At 43.6% G+C, this 21,515-nt stretch overlaps 1 protein-coding gene and 1 long non-coding RNA gene across 2 annotated transcripts; both read left to right on the top strand.

Annotated features, from left to right (window-relative positions):
* The first annotated feature begins 2,467 nt into the window (after positions 1–2,467).
* Positions 2,468–6,033, top strand: LOC135372375 (uncharacterized). Its single transcript, XR_010415973.1, has 3 exons — positions 2,468–2,707; positions 2,818–2,924; positions 5,846–6,033. It is a non-coding gene; the product is annotated as an uncharacterized LOC135372375 (long non-coding RNA).
* Positions 6,034–6,834: 801 nt separating this feature from the next.
* Positions 6,835–20,759, top strand: LOC135388692 (uncharacterized). Its single transcript, XM_064618410.1, has 7 exons — positions 6,835–6,883; positions 7,132–7,179; positions 7,461–7,492; positions 8,201–8,423; positions 9,518–9,653; positions 9,885–9,998; positions 20,573–20,759. The coding sequence occupies exons 1-7, from the start codon at positions 6,865–6,867 to the stop codon at positions 20,757–20,759; spliced, it is 759 nt and encodes a 252-aa protein (XP_064474480.1). The 5' UTR covers positions 6,835–6,864.
* Positions 20,760–21,515: the final 756 nt, after the last annotated feature.

Below are 21,515 nucleotides of genomic sequence, written 5' to 3' on the forward strand. Positions count from 1 at the left end.
CTATATACATGCATTCCTCAATTATACTGAGACATGAGGATAGCAAATCTAGAGCTCATTGTATTGCATCAGGGCCTTGATTGCTTGATGGAATTGCCACTCTGGAGCTGGAATGATTCCAGAATTATTCATAGTTTTTGGAAGTTCGAATAGCAACAGCAGCACTAGTACTGGAATGAATAGCGATAGAAATATGAGAATATCTGTTAAGGTACTGTTAGTATACCCCAGCATTCGATACCAATCATACCAAATTCAAAATTAACACAATAGATTATAGGACCCACATTTGAGTGACCATTTTAAAGAATTTTACTAATAATGAAAATTACAAAATAAGTAGTGCTATAATTTATGCTTTCTCAGATTGGGGGTGTATATGTCTATCAGGAAGAAAAAAAGAAAGGATGGGCACTTAATGGCGTCAATGCCCTTTTAAAAGTGGTGAAGAAAGCATAGCGCAGGTGTTATAATTCTACGATGGATGAATTGCCTGCCTGCAGAGCATTTCCTGTACGAAAGAAAAAAATTTGCTGACTGGGGAAAGTTATGTCGAAAGTAACTTAAGTAACCGTGCTGCTGCTCTACAAATGAAATAAATAGATTGTGAACGAAACCTTTAACTACGAGCATATAGCAGTGGCTAAGCTGCAAGGTACCTACCATGTTTGTGCACACCGGCCTGATAGCACCATGGGCATCCGTGGAATCCATTAAATTGTTTCATGTTCAGAAGAGAAGCTCTAGCAGGAGAGTCAGCAACGCCACATACAGCATACACTCTGGAAGAGATAGTCTCTCCTGTGCAGCTCGTCCACCGTAGTGATCCGATGCTGTTGAACTCTTCAACGAAAGCTTTCAAGAACACAAACATGTTTGGATGCTTTGCTGAAAACCAAAGGCCTGCAAGCGTCACATTCTGCCACCTCGTTATCACGGGCAGTTCGTTAACCAAGAAATGTATTGGCCATAACGATGCTGTGGTGGAGTTAAAGACTGCGGATCCATCTGAACTGAACGTGACTGTGAGATCATGCTTTTTACACCCAAGCGACTGCCTCACTCTTTTGTATAGCGCACCACAAGTCATGTCCGAAAGCGTGTCAACTGGTGAAGTCAGTTTCTCCAAATTCTGGAGAAGTTGTGGTTGGCATTTCTTTATAAGAGTCTTGAGCTGAGCTTTCAGGTCGAATATAATGAAGAAATGCCCATCTTCAAGCATCTCTTTCGTGTTGTGGGTGACATTGCAGATGGCGCACTCTCGTAGTTCTCCTGATTGTGGTTTCCTCGACTTCCCCAGATAGCTTTGGCATTCTTGGCAGAAGTAATGAAAATTGAGCGTGTCCCTTTTTGTGTGTTCCCAAAGTTTCCTAAACATATACTTTGAGTTGGGCAGGATCCTGTCGCCCAATAAGGCATTCACCAACTTCAAGAGTCCGTCAATCTGCGTCCATGACAGCCTTGATGTAACGACGTATGCGAGAATCAAGAGCACAGCCTGGGCGACTGTTACTGTACTGTTGGGTAATGTTGCACTGAAGCTGTCGCTCATGAAGGAGCGAAAGTCGAAGTCTTCAGCAGATTCAAGCGGTTCACTGTCATGGCTTCGTTGATCGCCCGTAACCATGTCTTGGACGGTACCGTTGTTGTCATCAGGCTCTGCATCAGTAGATTCGTCAGCTATGGGTGGCAAGCTTAGTCCGGCTTCCGCTAGACTGCTTGGTTCACCTATGTCGTCACCTTGCTCCTCGTCTGCTGCAGATGCACCGCCAGAAGCCGTGCAGGAATCTTCAAGTCCAATCCGCTCCTCTGTCAAAGAGTAATCTAAATTTGCACTTGTACTAGCACTAGCACTTCTATTCACTCTCTGTTCCTTCTTCCTTCTGTTAAATACGGTCTGCTTCGGAATGCGAGAGTCACTCCCCGGCTCCAAGAACCGTTTCCGACGCGCCTTTGTGGCATCCATATCTTAATTATCTGAACGACAGAACACACATTAACCACTTAGCTATCGGCTCACACCGTAAACTGCCACTGTACTTCGGTAAGCTTGGTAATAATGGTAACTCTCCGTTAAAGGCTTGCAAAACCAAAACGCCTGCGATGCGCGGGGAACAACATTGGATTGACTTGAGCCACACTATTGACAATCCATTGTGTTAGAACAAGACGCCACCAATCAAGTAACAACAGCGGTCACAGAGCATGACCCCACAATCAAGCAGTCGTACTCCAGCACTAAATAATGTTGTCCTTCAAAAACATATTATAAAGTCAAATCCTTCGTTTTTCCACAGTTTTTCACCTCGTTTGCTTGAGTTTAACATCGCGTGATCTTTTTTTTATGTGAGCATTCTGAACTGCTAAGCGTCATCGCTATCAGAAGCTCGGCACTTATGCACTTATCCAAGTCAATCCTGCGTTGGTGTCTTTTGGACTTTTTGTTTTACGGCAACGTGGTGCGCGGTTGTGCCCGGTCGATTGTAGTAGTAGTTTCGCTTCGTAGCAGTGATGTTCGCGTACATCCGATTTCATTTCGACGATGCGCGGCTTGTTGTGCCAACGTCTAATATTAGAAACTTCACGGAACCCGTAGACGGTACAGATTTCAACGGGAACGCGACCTTTCCAGTTTGCGATGTGTATTGGCCCGGTGACAAGAAAACAAAGGGCGGCTACTATGAGGCCGATGTAGTTTTTTTGGCAGGTAAGCATCTCGTACATTACTTCTAGAAGAAACTGAAGTGCGCACTATGAATTTAGTGATGACACCGCAGCCTTGTGTTGTGTAACGCCATTTCAAAATGTATGACTCAGAAAGCGAAGAGGACGCAAGGCTTGGAGGAGAACGCAAGCGTCTCGGCAAGCCGTCGAAGAGCAACCACCTGCATGCACCTGTTAGTCAGAAGAAGAGGCCTCTTAGGGTACGAAACTTTCTTAATTCGTTTAGTTGTCGTCACCTAGATGTGTCAAAGCAAATATTTGTATGCGTTCTACGCTTTCCGGTGTCATGTATATGTGTACCTGTTCAGCTTCATTCTTAGTTATCAGTTGGTTTATTCCAGGCCGAATCATCCAATGCTTGCGCTCGACCCCCGGAACTTTTGTTCCCAAAAATTATGATCGACACGTCCTGACATTAGTATGCATATCCCAAGGTTTTATTGAAAAATATTCAACCACTCTGTCTACACGGAGTCACAGTTAAGGGGAATCACAAAAACAATGGTGCAAAAGTAGTAGTCAGGCAATGGACTGTTTGCACTAGTCCCGGTTTCACTAATGCTGGTTAACTTTGAACCGCGAGATCAAGAGTTGCTAAAACTTGAAGTTATCACTCAAATATTTTTTTGTCAGCGCTAGCTTGTAACGTCATGAATGTTTCAGTAACAATAACTATCTTTTGTGAAGCACAGTTAAGCATTGATTTTAAGTTAAGGGACGGTTGATCCCGATTCAAATGTTAATCGGCGTTGGTGAAACTGGGCCCTAGCCAGAATTCGCATGGTTTTTTCTTGCGACTTTGCAGCCTTACTGACGCCATTTCATTCACGTCGCAACCCTCATAGCTGGCTCATGTAAAGTCTGGGCACTGTAGTACACCTGTATGGGGTGCAGATGGTCACACGTTAAGGGGTTGCTGAAGAAAAAATGCAAAGTTAGCAGATATGGTAAAAATTGCACACATTTTAGCGCTCTTGGCTGCTCGGCGGCTGGCCAGAGGTTCCTAAAAAAGTGTATTTTTAATCTGCAATCTTTGTGCACGGTGCAATGATGTGCAATCTTCAAGTTTCGTTGCCGAAAGAGATGTCCGTAAAGTTAGGCGAGAGCGTAAAATTCCCGATGTTTACTTAGGCCTCTGCAATACTTAGTCCAATAATTTTGCGATCACTCAAGGCCAACATATCCCCTAAACGTAGCTGCAAAACTATGTTGCACTATTTTAGTAGGGTGAACGCAGGGAATTTTTCTGTGTGCCCAGTTTTCGCCGTTGCGGCCTTGCACTCAGACTCCACTTTTGAGTGGTACGCCATCATGCGTTTCCCATTTCACAGGGCCTTCGATCTCACTGATGTTACACTGATTCCCACGGCTGGCACTTATTTGTGGACATGTTCACGTCGGCATTGTTATTGACGTACAACCCTTTTATATGCTGTTGCGAAACCAACAGATGCCGTGTTTCTATTATTATGCCACAGCGAATGAGAGTGGAGTACTGACTGACGATATGTAGCTGAGTATAGCAATGACTTTTGCAACAGTACAGTTTTATAAAAAAATGCACACCTTGTGTAGCATTGACAAAACTGTTGCAAAAGTTATTGCTATACACAGCTACATATCGCCAATCATTACTCCACTCTCATTCGCTGTGGCATAATAGACACACGTCATCTGTTGGTCTCGCAACTGCATATAAAAGGGTTCTACGTAAATAAGAATGACGACATGGACATGTCCACAAATAAGTGCCAGCCGTAGGTATCAGTACTGCATAAGGAAGACCGAAGGGCCCGTGAAATAGGAAACGCGCGATGGCGTACCACTCCAAAGTGTAGTTGGAGTGCACGGCAGCAACGGCGAGACCTGGCCACAGAGAAAAAATCCCTTGCGTTCACCCTACTAAAATAGTGCAACATATTTTTCCAGCTGCGTTTAGGGGATACGTTAACCTTTGAGTAATCACAAAATTATTGGACTTTTGCAGAGGCCGGGGTACGCCATACCAAACATCGGGAATTTTATGCTCTCACCTAACGTTACTGACATCTCTTTCGGCAACGAAACTTGAAGATTGCACATCATTGCACAGTGCACAAAGATTGCAGATTAAAAATACACGTTTTTAGAAACGTCTGGCCAGCCGTCGAGCAGCCATGAGCGCTAAAATGTGTACAATTTTTGCCATATCTGCTAACTTTGCATTTTTTCTTCAGCGACCCCTTAAAGTGTGACCATTTGCACCCCATACAGGTGTACTACAGGTGACTTGACATGGCCAGGTACGAGGGTTGTGACTCGAATAAATTGGCGTCACTAAGGCAGCAAAGCCGGAAGAAAAAATCACGTCGTAAAGACGGCACCACCTTACCCCCTTCTCCTTGCTGATCGTACGTAGCTCCCGTACCTGCTTTCGTCTTCACTGAACGTCGTTTCCAATTTTTTTTTCACTGAAATAAAAAAATGTCACCGGCGGTCCTTGGTCGATTTAAAATTGAATTACCCAACAGGCGATGTTCATCATCCGCTGAACTTCGCTATCTTGGTTAATCTTTGTTTCTTTACCGTCACGCGGGTAGAGGACAGACAAAAAGAAAGCCGGAGCCTTCAAAAAAGAAAAAAAAAGAGTCCAAATGCAGGGCGGTGACTAAGATCTTCAAAATTTTTTATGTCTCATACTGTGAGAACTTCCAAGTATGCCAGAAAATTTGGGGGTTTCTAGCTTTCCAGGAAAATGTCTTTATTGAAGCGCAAACAGTGGACAAATCGCGGCGTACTGTGCGCCCTTCTGACGGGGGAAATGGCTTGGGCTCAGTACGTTCTTTGGGGTTTGATCTCGCGTTCTGTGCAGAAAATGTCTGCGTAGATTAAACAGTCCGCTGCCTGGACTACTACTTTCGCACCATAGTTTTTGTGATTCCCCTGAACTTTGAGTCAGTGTAGATCGAGAGCGGTTAAATATTCTTCACTATAACCTTGAGATGTGCCTTCTAATGTCAGAACGTGTCCACCATAATTTTTGGGAACCAAACTTCTGAGGGTTCAGCGCAAGCATTGGATGATTCGGCCTGGAATGACCCAGTTGCCAGAAATATACGCAGCATGACGTGACTATTGACAGGATACAGCTAGTAAGCGAAAGGCTGCAAGCCGTAGGGACGAACTGGCGCTTCTCGATGAGCTGACTGGTGAAAGCGAAGACGAAGTTGTCCCAAAAAGGCTTCTTGATGAGAGGGACAGCCACACAGGATTTCTTGAAAAAGAAATAAAAGACATCAGAAAATTAAATACGCAACTCAGTAAAGCCCTAGCTGCAAAGGTACTGGATCTAGGTAAGTAATGCATGATATTGTCACCAATATTGATTCAGTACTCATCCACGTTCCCTGGTGCTCCGTTGCTCCAGTTTACGTGCAGTGTTAATGGATTGAGTTGTTAGGATAGAAAACAGTTACACAGACAAGGTCACAGAGACGTTTTAACACTTTGTCTGTGCTGTTTTTTGTCTCTCGGTCTTGGGTTTTTAAGTTATGAACCTGTACCGCCACCTTGCTTGCTAGCTATCCATTGTCCTGTGATTTACACCAATATTGCTATTGGGTCGCAGGGGAAATGAAGCTTTTGTGCAGGACTCACTGAGATAATATACTTCCACTTCAGATTCTGTACCGCAGACAATGGTGTCCATTCCCGTTCAACCTCAGAGAAGTAACAGCACTGCGATGTGACCATTACAAAAATTATTTATATTAAGCTTTCCCAGCAGGTGTACAAGAAGTAAATCACATGGAGTGCGAGACCCAAAGCCGCCATGTCTTGGTGCATCATTCCAAGGACGTGCCTTCCTCACCACTTACTCCATGCGAACTCGACAGTATGAACATAACGTTACTCGGGCCTCCTTAGGATTTTTGATATTTTGTGTATCCGTGATTTAACCAGGCCGACGGATGTCCGCACGTGAGAATCAGCCGGTGTTCCAAAAGAAATATTTTCAATATTTGTTGCTCCTGGTGTGAGGACTTTTTACCCTGCCTCATGATTTCCCTATTCTGCACCTGTCCAAACTGTTGCACTGCTGTAGCATTTTTTTAAATTTATGCAGGTATCTCTCTTTCTTCAGCCAACAACGTGGAAGGAATGGCATACTCAGTTTCAGGTATACCACATTCTTCTGCATTTCCCGGCATGAAGGTATTTCTGAGGTGGGCCATCTTTTGGGGACTGCCTTCCTGGCCTATCATTACAAATACCTGTACATCTACCGCAAAACACAAACTTTTCAACCAATGTTGGTCGGCCTCATTTTGTCCCAACATGCCGGGACACCTGCTGTAGGACGCCGGGACACCTGCTGTAACATGTAGGACGCCTGCTTAATTTTTCGACATGTTAATCATTGTACAGATGGAAACCTCGCGCAACCTGAGGGATCCCTGGAACTTGCAGCTCAAGGTAAATATTTGCCCACTTTCTGTCGGTTGCACCAGTCTCGGTTCACAACGAGGCTTTCACGAGCGCGGCTCATCCCTTGAGCTCCATCAAAGAGAGTTCACCTGAGGCTATTATCAGCTTGGGTAACACAAGCGGAGAATGGCGCAGAAATGAGAAGGTTGGATGCGCTTAAGTTATGCCTTCGCACCATTTTAGTCGTACACCACTCTACGGTACTGCACTGTACACCACTGTTTCAACATTGCCTTCTGTCAAGTTAATCATACTTTGCTTCCTTCCAGGGGAACCTGGAGAACAGCCTCCATTGGAAATGGTAAAGTATATCTTCTATGAACTACTCTGTGACATCGCAGGGTATTTTTCCTTGTTACTTTTCAGGCCTCTGTGTATCGTTTTTCTCATACTATATTCAGATTGTATATCGCACTGTGTACACATCTTTGCACAGTATAATGCTTTTAAGTGTAATTTAAAATTTAGTAAACTTAATATAAATGGCTAAGTGGATAAATCCCCACAGTCTGTTAATTACCGGGAAGAAATTGAGATACTTTATGGTTGAGAGTCAGTGGCGGATGCAGGAAGGTGGGGGGGGGGCGGTCGCCTTCCCAGAAAACGTCAGTTTATGCATTAGATTTTCCTCTCTCCCCACTACCCGCTCCGACAAAGAAACCCTCTCCCCAAACAGAGGGTCTGGATCCGCCCCTCGGACAAAGTTAGCTCTCCTGCATTTGTACACTAATCGCGATTAAAGGGAAGACTTTATCATGAGAAGTTTCCAGGTGCTCAAACTTTGCCATGCCGGTACCGGACAGCTGTTTCGACCTCATTGGGCCACTGTCAGCAGTACGCAGGCAGGCAACGTTTGAGCAGGTGCTGTCAGAAGGTCACGTGGCTCGTGATTCTTCCGGTCAGGGTGTGTGTGGGCTTCGCCCCAGTGCAAAGTCAGTGAAATATATGAAGTAGTAATTGATTATGCCATAATGAAGTTAATTAATTTATACCATCTATACTGTTGTAGACTCTCCTTGGAAATGGGGTTGCCATCCCCAAAGAGAAGTGGGACATCATATTTTCACAAGACGAGGACACCATTTTCGTCAAGGAGCTTGCGGTAGCGGTGTGGGGTACTGAAGTGCTCAGCTGCAAGACCTTCTCAGGCAAGCTGTCGAATCATGCCAAAGCCAAAGGGAAGGTTGAGACGTTCCCAGCCCTAACACCAGAGAAAGTTCAAGCTGTTCACGGTATGTTCACCTTGTTTATCAGGGCTACTATTCTATTTAGTCAAATTATTTGGGTGCGAGATCATGAATGCCCTGAATCAAGAATCAAGTAGTTTTTTAGGGGGTAGTATCATGTTTCATTATTTCTACGATCTCTAGTGCCCTGAAACATGTGTCATGTACATTCTCCCATTCAAGATGAGATTCACTGATAATGTGATCCTAAAATGTTTTTTTTTTTTGTTGAGACCATTCCAGTATGGAATTCATCACCCTCTGGTACTGTTACCAGTTAGAGGGCTTGTTATTTAAAAGGTTGAGTTACAACTGCATTGTTAAAGGCTCTTCTGTTATCTTTTCCTGCGGTTCCTTTTATATTTTTTGTTAGGCTATAAGTATTACCTGCAGCATTTCTAAATAAGTAAACACAAAATGTGCAAAAAACATTTTCGGTCAGTTGCCTCGATTCATCCTTTTGGCACTGTTTTACAGTCAGTATAAGTGAGAACTAATCAACGATGCATCTGTTCAAGCTTCTGTTACAGTTTTGGGGCTGCGGTCAGTAGTGTTGGCAATATGGTAGCAGCCTGCAGCTTTAATCAAATTGGTGACCAGGCATCGTTGGTTGGAGCTTGGTAATCGTTATTTTTGCAAAGTTCTATGCATTTGTGTTGATTTTAGCAACTTTTTACCTAAATTTGGCTGTTTCTACTAATACAGCAGTGGCAGCACAGGCCAGTTTGCTCTTTCTCAATGTGTATAGTGTTCTAGATCTCAGATTCCATAAGACTTCTGTATTTGGATAGGCACCACTCCAAGATGAAACGGGGCTTTTTTGCATTTTATTGTTCTATGGCTTAATGCAGTACAGCAACAGGAAGTTATGGTTTGTTTTGTGATTCCTGGGCACTAACCTTCCTAATGAATAAAGCTGTCTCTCAATCCCATTCCCAATTTATTACGTACTATGCAGCCCTTAGTGTATTACCACATTAAGTTATGTGTTACTCCTTTTATTCTACAACGAATGCTTTACACTAGCTGTTCGTAAGTGTTGAGTTTCAATGTGATTGCTTTAATGGTGTACTACATATCTCTTCGCTAATTTGTTACAGGGGCCTTTCGACGATTCCTCGTGGAAAAGAAGAACGTCCCAGAAGACAGCCTTCAGAAGAGACTGAAAATGATGAGAGTATACCTGTCGCAAAAAATGAGCGACCTTCGTCGACCTCCACGGCGAGCCTTGAACTTGTAAATATTTTAAGGTTCTCAAATACAATGTGTATCTTCTTTGAAATCTCTCCACTCTAACGTGTGATGTCATTGCCTCCCATCAACACACCCACGACGGCACCATTATCCCGGAAAGGAACAAATCACAGCTCGGACACTCTTTACACATGTGTATTGTACAAGGACAGCTCTCCATACGTCATATGATTTGGCAATATTAGTTTTAGCAGTCATGTATATCACCTTCAGGTCACCTCACACAATCCACTGGGGTCCAGTTGGTCCAGGCTGGGGTCCTGGTTGGACCACCAGCCGATCAAGCCTGGTTGGACCACCAGCCCATCACGTCTGGTGGGCTGTTGGGTACGTCAGCCCACCAAGGTCCCAAAACATACTAGCCCATCAGGCTTGGTGGTCCATCAAGAATATTTTTCAATACGGACACCAGCCAGTGTCCAAGAAAGAAGTGAATGCTTGCGCCCCCTGCAGGCCGTGCTCATTGGTCGTGACGTCATCCTATTGTCTCAGGGCTACACTGTTTTTTCCCACTAATGCTCCTCTGGACAATTTCCACCTAAAACAATAGTGTTGTGGTATGACATCATCATGCAGCTGCGTGGCTCAAGGACGCGTACGCTCTAGACAGGGGACCCGTTATTTATTGAATCGCTATTCCAAGAGTATTTCCTTTATTCTACTATAACTATTGCACAGGGAACTATTGCAGAAAAACGCCATATATGAGAGGTGATTGTAGGATTTAAGCATTTCATTCCCAAAGTCTTACTAAATTAGACTTGCAAAAGAATAAAATATCCTAACAACTTTAATGCCTACATACAACGAGCTAATCGAGACATGTCCATCCCTTCCGAGAGCCAGGCGGCAAACTGAATAAAGCCATGCACCTGTCTTCCTTGCGGTTACTCTCTGAAGTACATGAATAGCAAAATTATTAAGAATAGCACTACTCCCATTCAAGGCAGCACTATCGACATCGTCAAGAATGTTCCTTGTCAAAAAGAAAAAACTAGTATGTAGAAAAAATATGTAAGAAAATGGAAAAAATGTAGAAGGAAAACATGACAGAACAGGTCAGGACATGTCAGCGCATGTTTGTCAGACAACAAGGGGGAAAAAAGTAACGAGAAACACTTGAAAACCAACATCAAACTATTTCTAAGCACACGCACTCCTCTTATTCAAAAACAGTGCTCATCATAAATCCGTCCAGAACAATACACACCATTTTTTCTATTGCTACACTTTTTTCCAGTAACGGTCAATGCTTTGCTACAGACTGTGTGACGTCATCACATCCCGTCTGAAGAAGACAGCGGCAAAGACAAAGTCTCCTATTATTTATTGAATCGCAAGATTATTTCCTTTGTCCGATTCTTAATGACGTTCACTTTTACAATAAAATTCAACAAAAAAAGCACCGTCCATACTCCAAAGGCTCATCATGGTCATTAGAATCACAACACCAGTAAACTACCACTGCCCTTTTAAAATAATAAGTGAGACCACCCAACATCATCACCAGGCTTATGTAATACATGACCCTTTCTATGCTCGCATACTCATTGTCTGTGGCTACACCTGCGAGCAAAAAGGCGCGAAAGCCGGGGGCAAAGTACCATTCGCGTACGACAATGCACAAGACAGAACGCCTTTATGGGAACATGATGGCATTCACACCATATTAATGATTTTCTATCTTGCATTGCAGTTTAGAAAAACTACTACTACAAAACTATACTTTTAGGAGTCTATTAAAATTCTACTTTCTATGGAAACTATAATTGCCCTATTACATGGATCGCTATTAATGAAGCGCTCCAATTTTTCCTCTCTTCCCATTTCAGCCTTGTCATGCAGTGAAGCAGACTCACATCCAAAATAATTAATTTACACTGAAGGTGCCGTGCTTCAGGAATTCCTATCCTGCGCTCAGATGCAAGCATTTCTTCACGAACACGTTTAACAGCTGACTTCTTCAACATACCGAGCTCCTAACAACATCTAACAAACAATCAGAGAAACCCTCTTCTCAGCTGTACCATGCGACTTTCTTCGCTTCAAATCGGTGATTTGAGGAAGAGAGCAGCGAAAAATTGCGCGCACTTGTGCTTGACTAAAAAAAACTAAAGCATATGCTAATAAACTAAGAAAAAGACACTCATGTCTGCTATCTGATAGTGCCACATACACAGACGTATTGCCCTTGCGTAAAGAAAGCACAGGACAGGGATACACAAATTTCCTTAGGTGAGCAGGGAAAAGGCTTAAGACCTCAGGTCACCACACATCGCCACACGGCTAGCACAACATGACACCAACAAGATACTAGCAGCGGGAAGAACTGCAACACTGCTGAGCAAGTCCAGACATGCCATGATGACGTCCCAAATCAGGAAAAAAGCACACGCACGCACGCACAGAGGACAACGCATTAAACACACGGAGCGCTCAGGAATAATCGTAGCTTTACCGCACATCGCTACGAAGCTCAACGTCTAAGACAAGACGACAGCAACAAGATATTAGCGAAGGGTAATAATTGCAACACTACTGAACAAGTCCAGACATGCGACATCGCATACAAAACACTGCTCATCGGGGAAAAGGCCTCAGCCTGCGGCGGACATCATAGAGCTACACAACTTCATTTTTCTATTTCGCGTAAACTAAACGTGGTCTGCTTGGAAAACGACGTACAAATTTTCTTAGGGAGCAGAGAAATATAGAAATTTCTGCTCCGTGCTTAGATACCAGCTTTTCTGCTCAAAAACCTGCAAAATTAAGCACTGCTTACTTCGTCAAGACATCGAACACCCAACAAAATCAAACAAACAACCCCACTTCCACTGATAGAACACTATTCAGCTTTTACGCAGGAGGCTTTCTTCTACATAAAAGTAGAGAAAATAAGAAATGAGCAGCGAAAAATTACACGCACTTTTGCTCGCATAGCTATAAGAGAAAAATAAAATAAATAAAATAACGACGCACTCGCTAATAAACTGTGACAAAGACACCCATTTCTGCTATCAGATAATTATTGCATAATGCTAAATACTCATTTGCATTGTCCCTGCGTGAAGAAAGCACAGGACAGGGATGCAGAATTTATCTTAAGCGAGCAGGGAAAGTCACTTCTACTCGAACAGCTTAATACCATAAAGTCTGAATTTTTGCAAAGAAAATAAAGCTTGAACAGCGCTACGAACGTGACAGACACATACTAACAAATAAACAAACACTTCTATTCATTTCTATTGATAAAGGCGTAAACCACACTACAAGAACAAAGCACGCTGCTTCAAGAAAGCGTATCAAATGCAACGCAACAGGACCGGCTCTCATACAATAGCCTGCCCAAAACAAATATTTCACCAGGTTCGCGAGGCAATTCCATTAAAAACGCTCTCGGTCTATCCTACAGATAGAAATGCAAGCGCTGCTACCCTTATTTTTTAAGCCACTATTCCACGCAATAGTGCATAAATGTATCACTCGTGTCACATGAAAAGGCACACACAAATAACTTACTTGTCAAGTGGGATCCCTGGTTCAGAAAAGCGCGCGCGCCCGCGCACATACACAGACACACACTCACATTTTCACACTCACAAACACAAAGTCTATTGTCACAACCACATAAATCCATATTATTCCTCAGGTCAATAATTATTCTACCATCGTCAAAAGATGGCTCACTCTTGCATGCGATCGCAAAGTGATAGGTCCTCCTTCCGGATGTAATAGGATATCGCCGATCATTATACAGGAGTGCATTCTCTTCTTCGTCTTCCTTTTATTTTCTTGCACCCATATATTTTGCAAGAATACTATAGAGACCCAACAGAGCAGTGCGCTCCCATCAGCACGCATTGGCCTGACCTTACACACCCGAAGCCTTTTCTGAATACATTCTGCTGGCGCTGGAATAAAAATATTTATCGCCAGGGTACTACAATGTCAGCTGTGCTTCCGTATAAGTGATAAAACAGTGCGCCCGAACCGCGCCCCACGCGAGCCGCAAGCGGGGCCGTTCTCGTGGTTTGGACACGCGACGCGCGCGATTCCCCGTACGAGCGCAACGCGAGCCCCGCGGTTTAGACGCGCGACGCGCGCGATCCGTTACCGTTTCCCGGCAAGGCTCTAAGACTCCTAAAAGTATAGTTTTGTAGTAGTAGTAGTTTTTCTAAACTGCAATGCAAGATAGAAAACCATTAATATGGTGGGAATGCCACCATGTTCCCGTAAAGGCGTTCTGTCTTGTGCTTTGTCGTGCGCGAATGGAACTTTGCCCCCCGGCTTTCCCGCCTTTTTGCTCGCAGGTGTAGCCTCAGACAATGAGTATGCGAGCATAGAAATGGTCGTGTGTTACATAAGCCTGGTGATGATGTTGGGTGGTCTCACTTATTATTTTAAAAGAGCAGTGGTAGTTTACTGGTGTTATGATTCTAATGACCATGATGAGCCTTTGGAGTATGGACGGTGCTTATTTTGTTGAATTTTATTGTAAAAGTGAACGTCATTAAGAATCGGACAAAGGAAATAATCTTGCGATTCAATAAATAATAGGAGACTTTGTCTTTGCCGCTGTCTTCTTCAGACAGGATGTGATGACGTCACACAGTCTGTAGCAATGCATTGACCGTTACTGGAAAAAAGCGTAGCAATAGAAAAAATGGTGTGTATTGTTCTGGACGGATTTATGATGAGCACTGTTTTTGAATAAGAGGAGTGCGTGTGCTCAGAAATAGTTTGATGTTGGTTTTCAAGTGTTTCTGTTTGCTTTTTTCCCCTTGTTGTCTGACAAACATGCTCTGACATGTCCTGACCTGTTCTGTCATGTTTTCCTTCTACATGTAGTTTTTTTCTTTTTGACAAGGAACATTCTTGACGACGTCGATAGTGCTGCCTTGAATGAGAGTAGTGCTATTCTTAATAATTTTGCGATTCATGTAGTTCAGAGAGTAACCGTAAAGTTTCCATAGGTTTATATTCACTTTTCGGTCCCTTTAAAATGTCACGTTTGCCACGGCCATAGAGGCAGCATTGCTTGCGGCGCTTTTCGCGGGGAGCTTTTTTTTCTTAAAAATCACCACTAACATCACATCGCATTTATGTCTGTTTTCATAAATGAAACGTCGTCGTCATTGTGTGCCGCTACGGTGCGGGAGAGGCGGACATCGTCATTCCTAACGCTTCCCCCACACCGGCAAACTTGGATAACTGGCACGCACGATATGTGACAGTGGCGTGATTCGGAAACCGTGCTTGTGGCGATGTTCCCAATAACTATTTGCACTTGGGTTGGGTTGGGTTGGGTTGGGTTGGGTAACGTAAAGTTACTGTCTGTCCAAAGGGGACTACCTCCATAGGTAGCTCTCCTGCTTGATGGCAATACACACTTGGGTTGCTGCTTGATGACAATACACACACTTCAAGTCTATTGGGTTGCTGTTGCGGTTGCTGTTTTCTGGTCTATTTTTGAACCGTGATGTGGGCAAGCTAACGCATGTCCCATCCTACAGTTGGCGATACAAAGTCTATTGGGTCAAGTTGGCGATACAAAGTCTATTCCAAGGTATCGCTTGCGGTACTGTTCCCGTGGGCAAGCTTTCGCTTGTCCCATCCTACGGTTTGCAATACTGTTCCCGGGGAGATTTTTTCTTAAAATCTGTTCTAGAATTACTGCTGGCGTAGTAACGGATAGCAATGCCACTGTTTCAGACTCTCAAAGAGCCTGCATCCCATCTTACAGTTGACAGTACGACCCCCATTGTGTAGTTGTCCTGCATGATGAAAATATATACGATCAGGGTTGTTTAACTTTTGTTGGATCTTATCCAGACAATTTTATCCAGATTGTTTAGAGATTTTCTTCAGGTGTGATATGAAAGACAATCTGAATTCAACGTCACACGGAAAACGTTTTCGTTATTCCCGGTGTATTTTTTGTAGTGTTGAATGTTTGCAAAAGCCCAGGCACGCTCAACATTAGCTTTTAACTTTTTAACTGTGTGGCTTTTTAACTTTTTTAACGCAGCAGCTAATGCAGGCGCCTAGGATCCATACCATTCAGTCACGTGTGCATGGAACTCCACTTTTCGGGAAACAATGGAAACGGATACAATGTTGCTGGGACAGGCAGTTCCGTAAACACAAACTATGGGAGGTCACCGGAAATCAAGAAGAGCAAAGCACCATTGTACTCTGTGTCACATTTCTAGAATTCTATATATTTCTCTAAAAATATCCTAAAATATCCGTGTTTTATTGAAAAAAGCCCACTGGAGAGGATCTTTTTAAAGGGACCGAAAAGTTAATGTAAACCAATCGAAACTTTATGTGCAGCGAAAAGCTTGAACCGTCAAAAATTAAAATTCAAATATCAAAACACTCCGCTCAAATTGCTGTAGTTTTTCTGTAATCGAATTTTGGATAATTGCATGTCGAGGGACCCTCGTAGGAAAGCAGTCTGTCAACAGTTGCATGACCACGCGCTATCCATCGAGGACGCATGTAATACGCGCCATTTCTTTCGCTAGTCCGGTGAAAACAAAAATTGCAGTGGGCATTTGTGACCACTTTCTACGTCGAGAATCTCGAGCCTCTTGAACATGAGTAGCGCTGGTATTCCGCATTCGAGAACTGTCGCTCACACATAACTTCTGTTCTGTGCGTAAGCGTGCTGGAAAGTGTGTGCCTTCGTGTGCTTCGAAGCAGAAGATTCCTCGTCCAGAGATTAACCGGAGTCACATTCTTCCTCACCAGTAGCTCACCGTGCCGTGAACATGGACTGCTTTGTGGAATTTCCGTGTATCAGGAAGAAGCACTTGTGTCAGCCGAAACAAGTGCTGCTTTTTCGTCGTGCAGGTGTTCATGTGTGGAATGCAAACCGACGCACACTACGGTTCTTGCTGCCGAGAGGTAGAGAATGAGTGTGAAAAGCAGACAGACAATTGCATCACAACTAACGAATATTTGGAAATACTGTGCCTGGGCACCGAAGTGTTGCCAAGTGTCTTTTATTTATTTATTTTCAAATACTGTTCACCAAAGAGCATGGCAAGATATGCGGCAGCGCCGTGTGGTCTTTACGCGCTACTTGAACGGCAAACTGGACGGAAAACCCTTATTTCTGCAGGAAATTCTGTTATGTCACCTGTCGACCATTCAAAAGAAGGATATGGGGTGCTCCGAGAAAATACAATAGAAGTACCCCACTGAATCTCAATCTGCGCCGTGCATCCTATTAAGGATGCTTTGTCATCAGTGCGCAGACTTGTACAAATGTAGATGTCAGCAAATTTTCATTTCTTGCTTACTGCAAGTTTTTCTCATTGCTTTTTTTTTGCTACCACAGCATATTATAATTATTATATAGTTTGTTCCTGGAGGGTTAAGTAACCTGGGGGCATATCTGTATTTGTAGATTATACTCATGTCTTGTATATATGAGGAGTAAATAAGATAATTTTCATCACTGTCATTCAGCTGAACTGTGTAACCCAGGGATTTCCCTACATCCCCCCCAGGGGGGTGTACACCCTCCCTGGATTTTTGCAACCCCCCCCCCTGAAATTGGTCAGGTGACCCCACCCAGCTCGACCATGTAGTGAGTCTGGCGCAGCGAATTACATCCTGTACTGTCAAGCTTGGGCTGTATGACCACAGTTATGCAGATGATCGTACCATACAGTTGTCCAAAATCATTTGAAAGTAACTGTTCAATGCATATATTGCGCGCATATCTGAGAAAAATGTGTGCGTGCACGCACACTTAGTGTGGATCATCAAGAACCATTTGCGCCCAACTCAGCCAAGCGAGCTGCTCTGCTTTTTTCGTCTAAGGTTTCCTCCGTTGGTTGCTAGGTACTCATTGAGCTTCGTGAGACAGGGTGCTAGTCTTTTTCCTTTGTCGGTCATGCGATTATGCATTATGTTAAAATGCCCTTCATAATGAATCTGTATTCTAATGTACTGTGTTCTAATGTAATAAGATGTACAAATAAAACGGGAAAGTTGTGCAGATGTCACCATTGTGCCACAATTCCTTCTGTGTCTAAGAAAACTTCCGTAAGTGGAATCTTCACCAAGCATACCCCCCCCCCCCTTTGAAAGGTCGGTACCCCCCCAGCAGTGAATTTCTGGGGAAATCACTGGCTGTGTGAACCTTCTAATATACCTCTTACTGACCACGTTTCCAAATGCCAATTAATATTTGAACCAAGATTGGGATTTAACACTTGATTAACTCTGTTTTGCAATAAGGAAACTGATTTATTATCACATAACCAACTAATATTTGTAAAGGACTTGAGGGCCGACTTCTTGTATTATCAACCCTTGATCTGGGTTCAAAGTTAACCATGCAGCATTGGTGTGCATAGTACTCCAAAATGGCTAAATAATTTAGCGCATAAGTTCTCTGTTGCTGTAATTGAGGTGTACTTTTGTAAAGTACTTTTGACAGCCCTGCAAATTGAAACTGGCTTCAGTGTACACGACAAATGCATCGTAACATTTAATTGAACTATAATATAAGAGCAGAGGCAACATTCTGTCACAACTCAAACTATACCTTTCTTTTTTATTGTCCAGAGATTTAGGAAACAGAGTAGGACCTCTTGGCGTCTGATGTTTTAACGTACTTGATAGAGTTGTAAAACCTGCAACAAAATAAACCAGAAGTATAAACAGCTTTCTATTTCCCTTTTGAATTTAACGAGCAAGGGATATTTTACCATTTGTGCACTTTTGTATTCTCTGTTGATGAAACGATTACACGAACAATAATGCTGCATCCAACAATGACCTGTCATCGTGATGAAGATGTGAACTTTTCTTCACGTGTGCTAAGTGAGACAAAAGAAATGTACAATGAAAGTTGTACAAAAACAGCAAATCTCCGTCGACTAAAATTTTATATACAGGTTGTTTCAAAAAACGTGTCATTCGACGGAAAAATACGGGGTAAACGGCACTTTTGTGGTAGCTGAATTTGCCATCTTGCAAAAATATTTTCATTTGATTTTAATTAAAAGAAATTCAATTTCTTTAATTGAACTTCAAAATTTGCCACGTCAACCTCACGTTTTCTTTACAGAATTAGAGAGCCCGTAGCGAACTTACTCAGAACCACCAAGAAATCCGCTCGATACTGCAAAGGGAACTGCCCAAAGAAAGTCTCGAAGTTGAGGCTTCAGAGTTTCGGGTATTCAACAGCGCACCAAATCAGTCGCAAAGATGCGCGAAGGGCAGGACATGCTCCTGCCTCCATGAAGCTAGAACAGTTTATCGCCGGATCGGCGTGCAGCACAAGACGCGCCGATAACAAGGTGGGTGACATTCCACCATACGTTGAAAAAACGGCAAACAAAAATGATCCCACCACTTTTTTCCCGCCCTCTTTTTTGCGACCTTCTATCTTTCATCTATCTTCTATCTTTCTATGGAGGCAGCAGCATGTCCTCCTCTCCACGCATCTTTGCGACTGATTTGGGGCGCCGTTGAATACCCGAAACTTTGAAGCCTCAATTTCAGGACTTTTTGTTGCACTTCCAATTGCAATATCGAGAGGATTTCTTGGTGGATCTGGCTAAGTTCGCTACGGGCTCTCTAATTCTGTAAGAAAAAAAAAAAACACACGCTAGGTTGACTTGGGAAATTTTGGAGTTCAATTAAAGTAATCCAATTTCTTTTAATTAAAATCGAATCAAAATATTTTGGAACGATGGTAAATTCAGTTGCCACACGAATGCCGTTTACCTCGTATTTTTCCGTCGCCCCGTTTTTTTATAAAGTCCGAATGACACGTTTTTGAAACACCCTGTATGTAGATGCTACCACATCATGTAGTTTCCATCCAAAAGTAGGACTAGGCAAGGTTGTTTGGTTGTCGATGGTAGGTTGTCGGCATATTGATGTGCTATGCCATTATAGCACATCAATATAGATGAGGGGTGAACACAGTAGACAGCTTGATGGCAGCAAACTCTCACTTGAAGATTTATTCAACAGAACAAGAAACCGAAAGCATCAGTAGAAAAGGGAAGTGCCCATGCAACGCAGAACCACATTAACCTCTGAGAGGGTGTAGGATTGGGAGAGCAATAAAGACAAATGACCGTTATGTCCGAGATAGGGGGACTCTGCAAATTTAGCACCAATATGATGTAGCCTTGCATGGCTCACTGCAGCTGTGACACGCTTTGAACAATTCCGGTGGTGGGGGGGGGGGGGGGGGCTTCAAAGACAATGAACTTTCGCTGTTTCACTGGGCACTCAAGTGTAGATGATGCATCTCTAGAAAATTAATTAGCGTTCCTTAGTCATAACTGTACCTCAACAGGAAGTAGTCCCATACCCTTCAAAGAAGCTATTAGTTCTGATAGGTTTCTTCCCCTGCCGTTGACGTCACACTAACGTTCTGCACCTGTCCAAAGACTATAAAAATGTCAGAAAGTCTGAAACACGTAACAGATCTAGTGCTTCCCTCTGTGGACTTTGCATACCTGCTTTCAGCTGCTTCTGTCATGCCAACTTGAGTGCCTGGATCACACACACACGAAGCAGTCCGGCGCCACTTCAACACTGGAGAGTAATGGCAGTACGAATTAGTGATGGCGGCGTGGCAACGACTCTTGCAAACCACAAGCGACTGTAGTACCAGGCCACTAGCAGATGACTGCAAAAAGTGATGGGCAAATGAACAAACTTCTGCTGCAGCAGGATAAATATCGGGGAGGAATTGCAGAAGTGGTTACAGATATGCTACGCATGCATTACGTCCCAGCTATTCATAGCCGGTAACGTCAGACCCAAGTTTGACGTTAGGAGGAATGTGCGGCAAGGGCGTCCCATATCTCCCACGCTTTTTGCACTGTATGTGGAGCCACAATGCTGCCGTGTTATAGAAGACGTGACAATCCAGGGTACAAGAGTACCCAGGAGGAACTGACACTTACTACCGACGATGTAGCTATCATCTGTACGGTGGTGGCACATGTGGAGAGAGTGCTCGAGATCATGCTGCACTTCTGTGAAGTGCCGGGAGCAACATTGAAAGTGGACAAGACGAAGGGCTGCTCGATGGGTGAATGAGCAAATAAGCCAGAAAACTTTGTGGGAATCGAATGGACTACAAAACTAGCCACTTACCTAGGAGTAAAACAAGATCCGGAGACATGGCACCCTGACATATGGAAGCAGAAGCTAAACCAACTGCATGGAAAGCTCCAGCCATGGGAGAGAGCTGTCCATCCTACGCAGGAGTGTGATAATTAACGCTGCTTTCTATCCTGCCATCTTATCTTCTGAACAGGCGATTCCTGTAGATGGGAGAACAGTGCAGCAATTCCACAGGCGATGTGCAATACACCTGTGGCAGTCGAAATTCGAGGGCATGCGCAGGTCAAATATCTTCTGGTCGCTGGACACGGGCCAAATGGCTTTGTAAACCTGGAAATAATAATAATAATTAAATTCAGGCGTTTTCCGTACTTCAGGGATCAAAGGAGGCCCGATATTCGTGCTGCCATGCAAGTCATGGCAACAAGTCACTTGCTGGCGTGGATAGTGTAGACGGAAACTACAGCGCTCGACGGGATAATCCTGCTATTCTACAAGGAATCGTAGCTCAGCATCAGTCTTTAAGTGGGAATACATGGCAACAGTCAAGAAGAAAAAGTTGCATTGGGACACCATGGCCATGATGACCCCACCTCCACTCTACCGACAAAACTTCACAGAAATCTCCCCGCGGGATGTTCTGAAGCAGATAAGATGCCTGCCTAATCCAACGAGCTCCAAGGATTTCTTTCTGAAGTTTCACATAGAAGTACTTCCTGCAAAAACTGG

The sequence above is a fragment of the Ornithodoros turicata genome, chromosome 1 (genome assembly GCF_037126465.1).
Source record: "Ornithodoros turicata isolate Travis chromosome 1, ASM3712646v1, whole genome shotgun sequence".
Lineage (NCBI taxonomy): Eukaryota > Metazoa > Arthropoda > Arachnida > Ixodida > Argasidae > Ornithodoros > Ornithodoros turicata.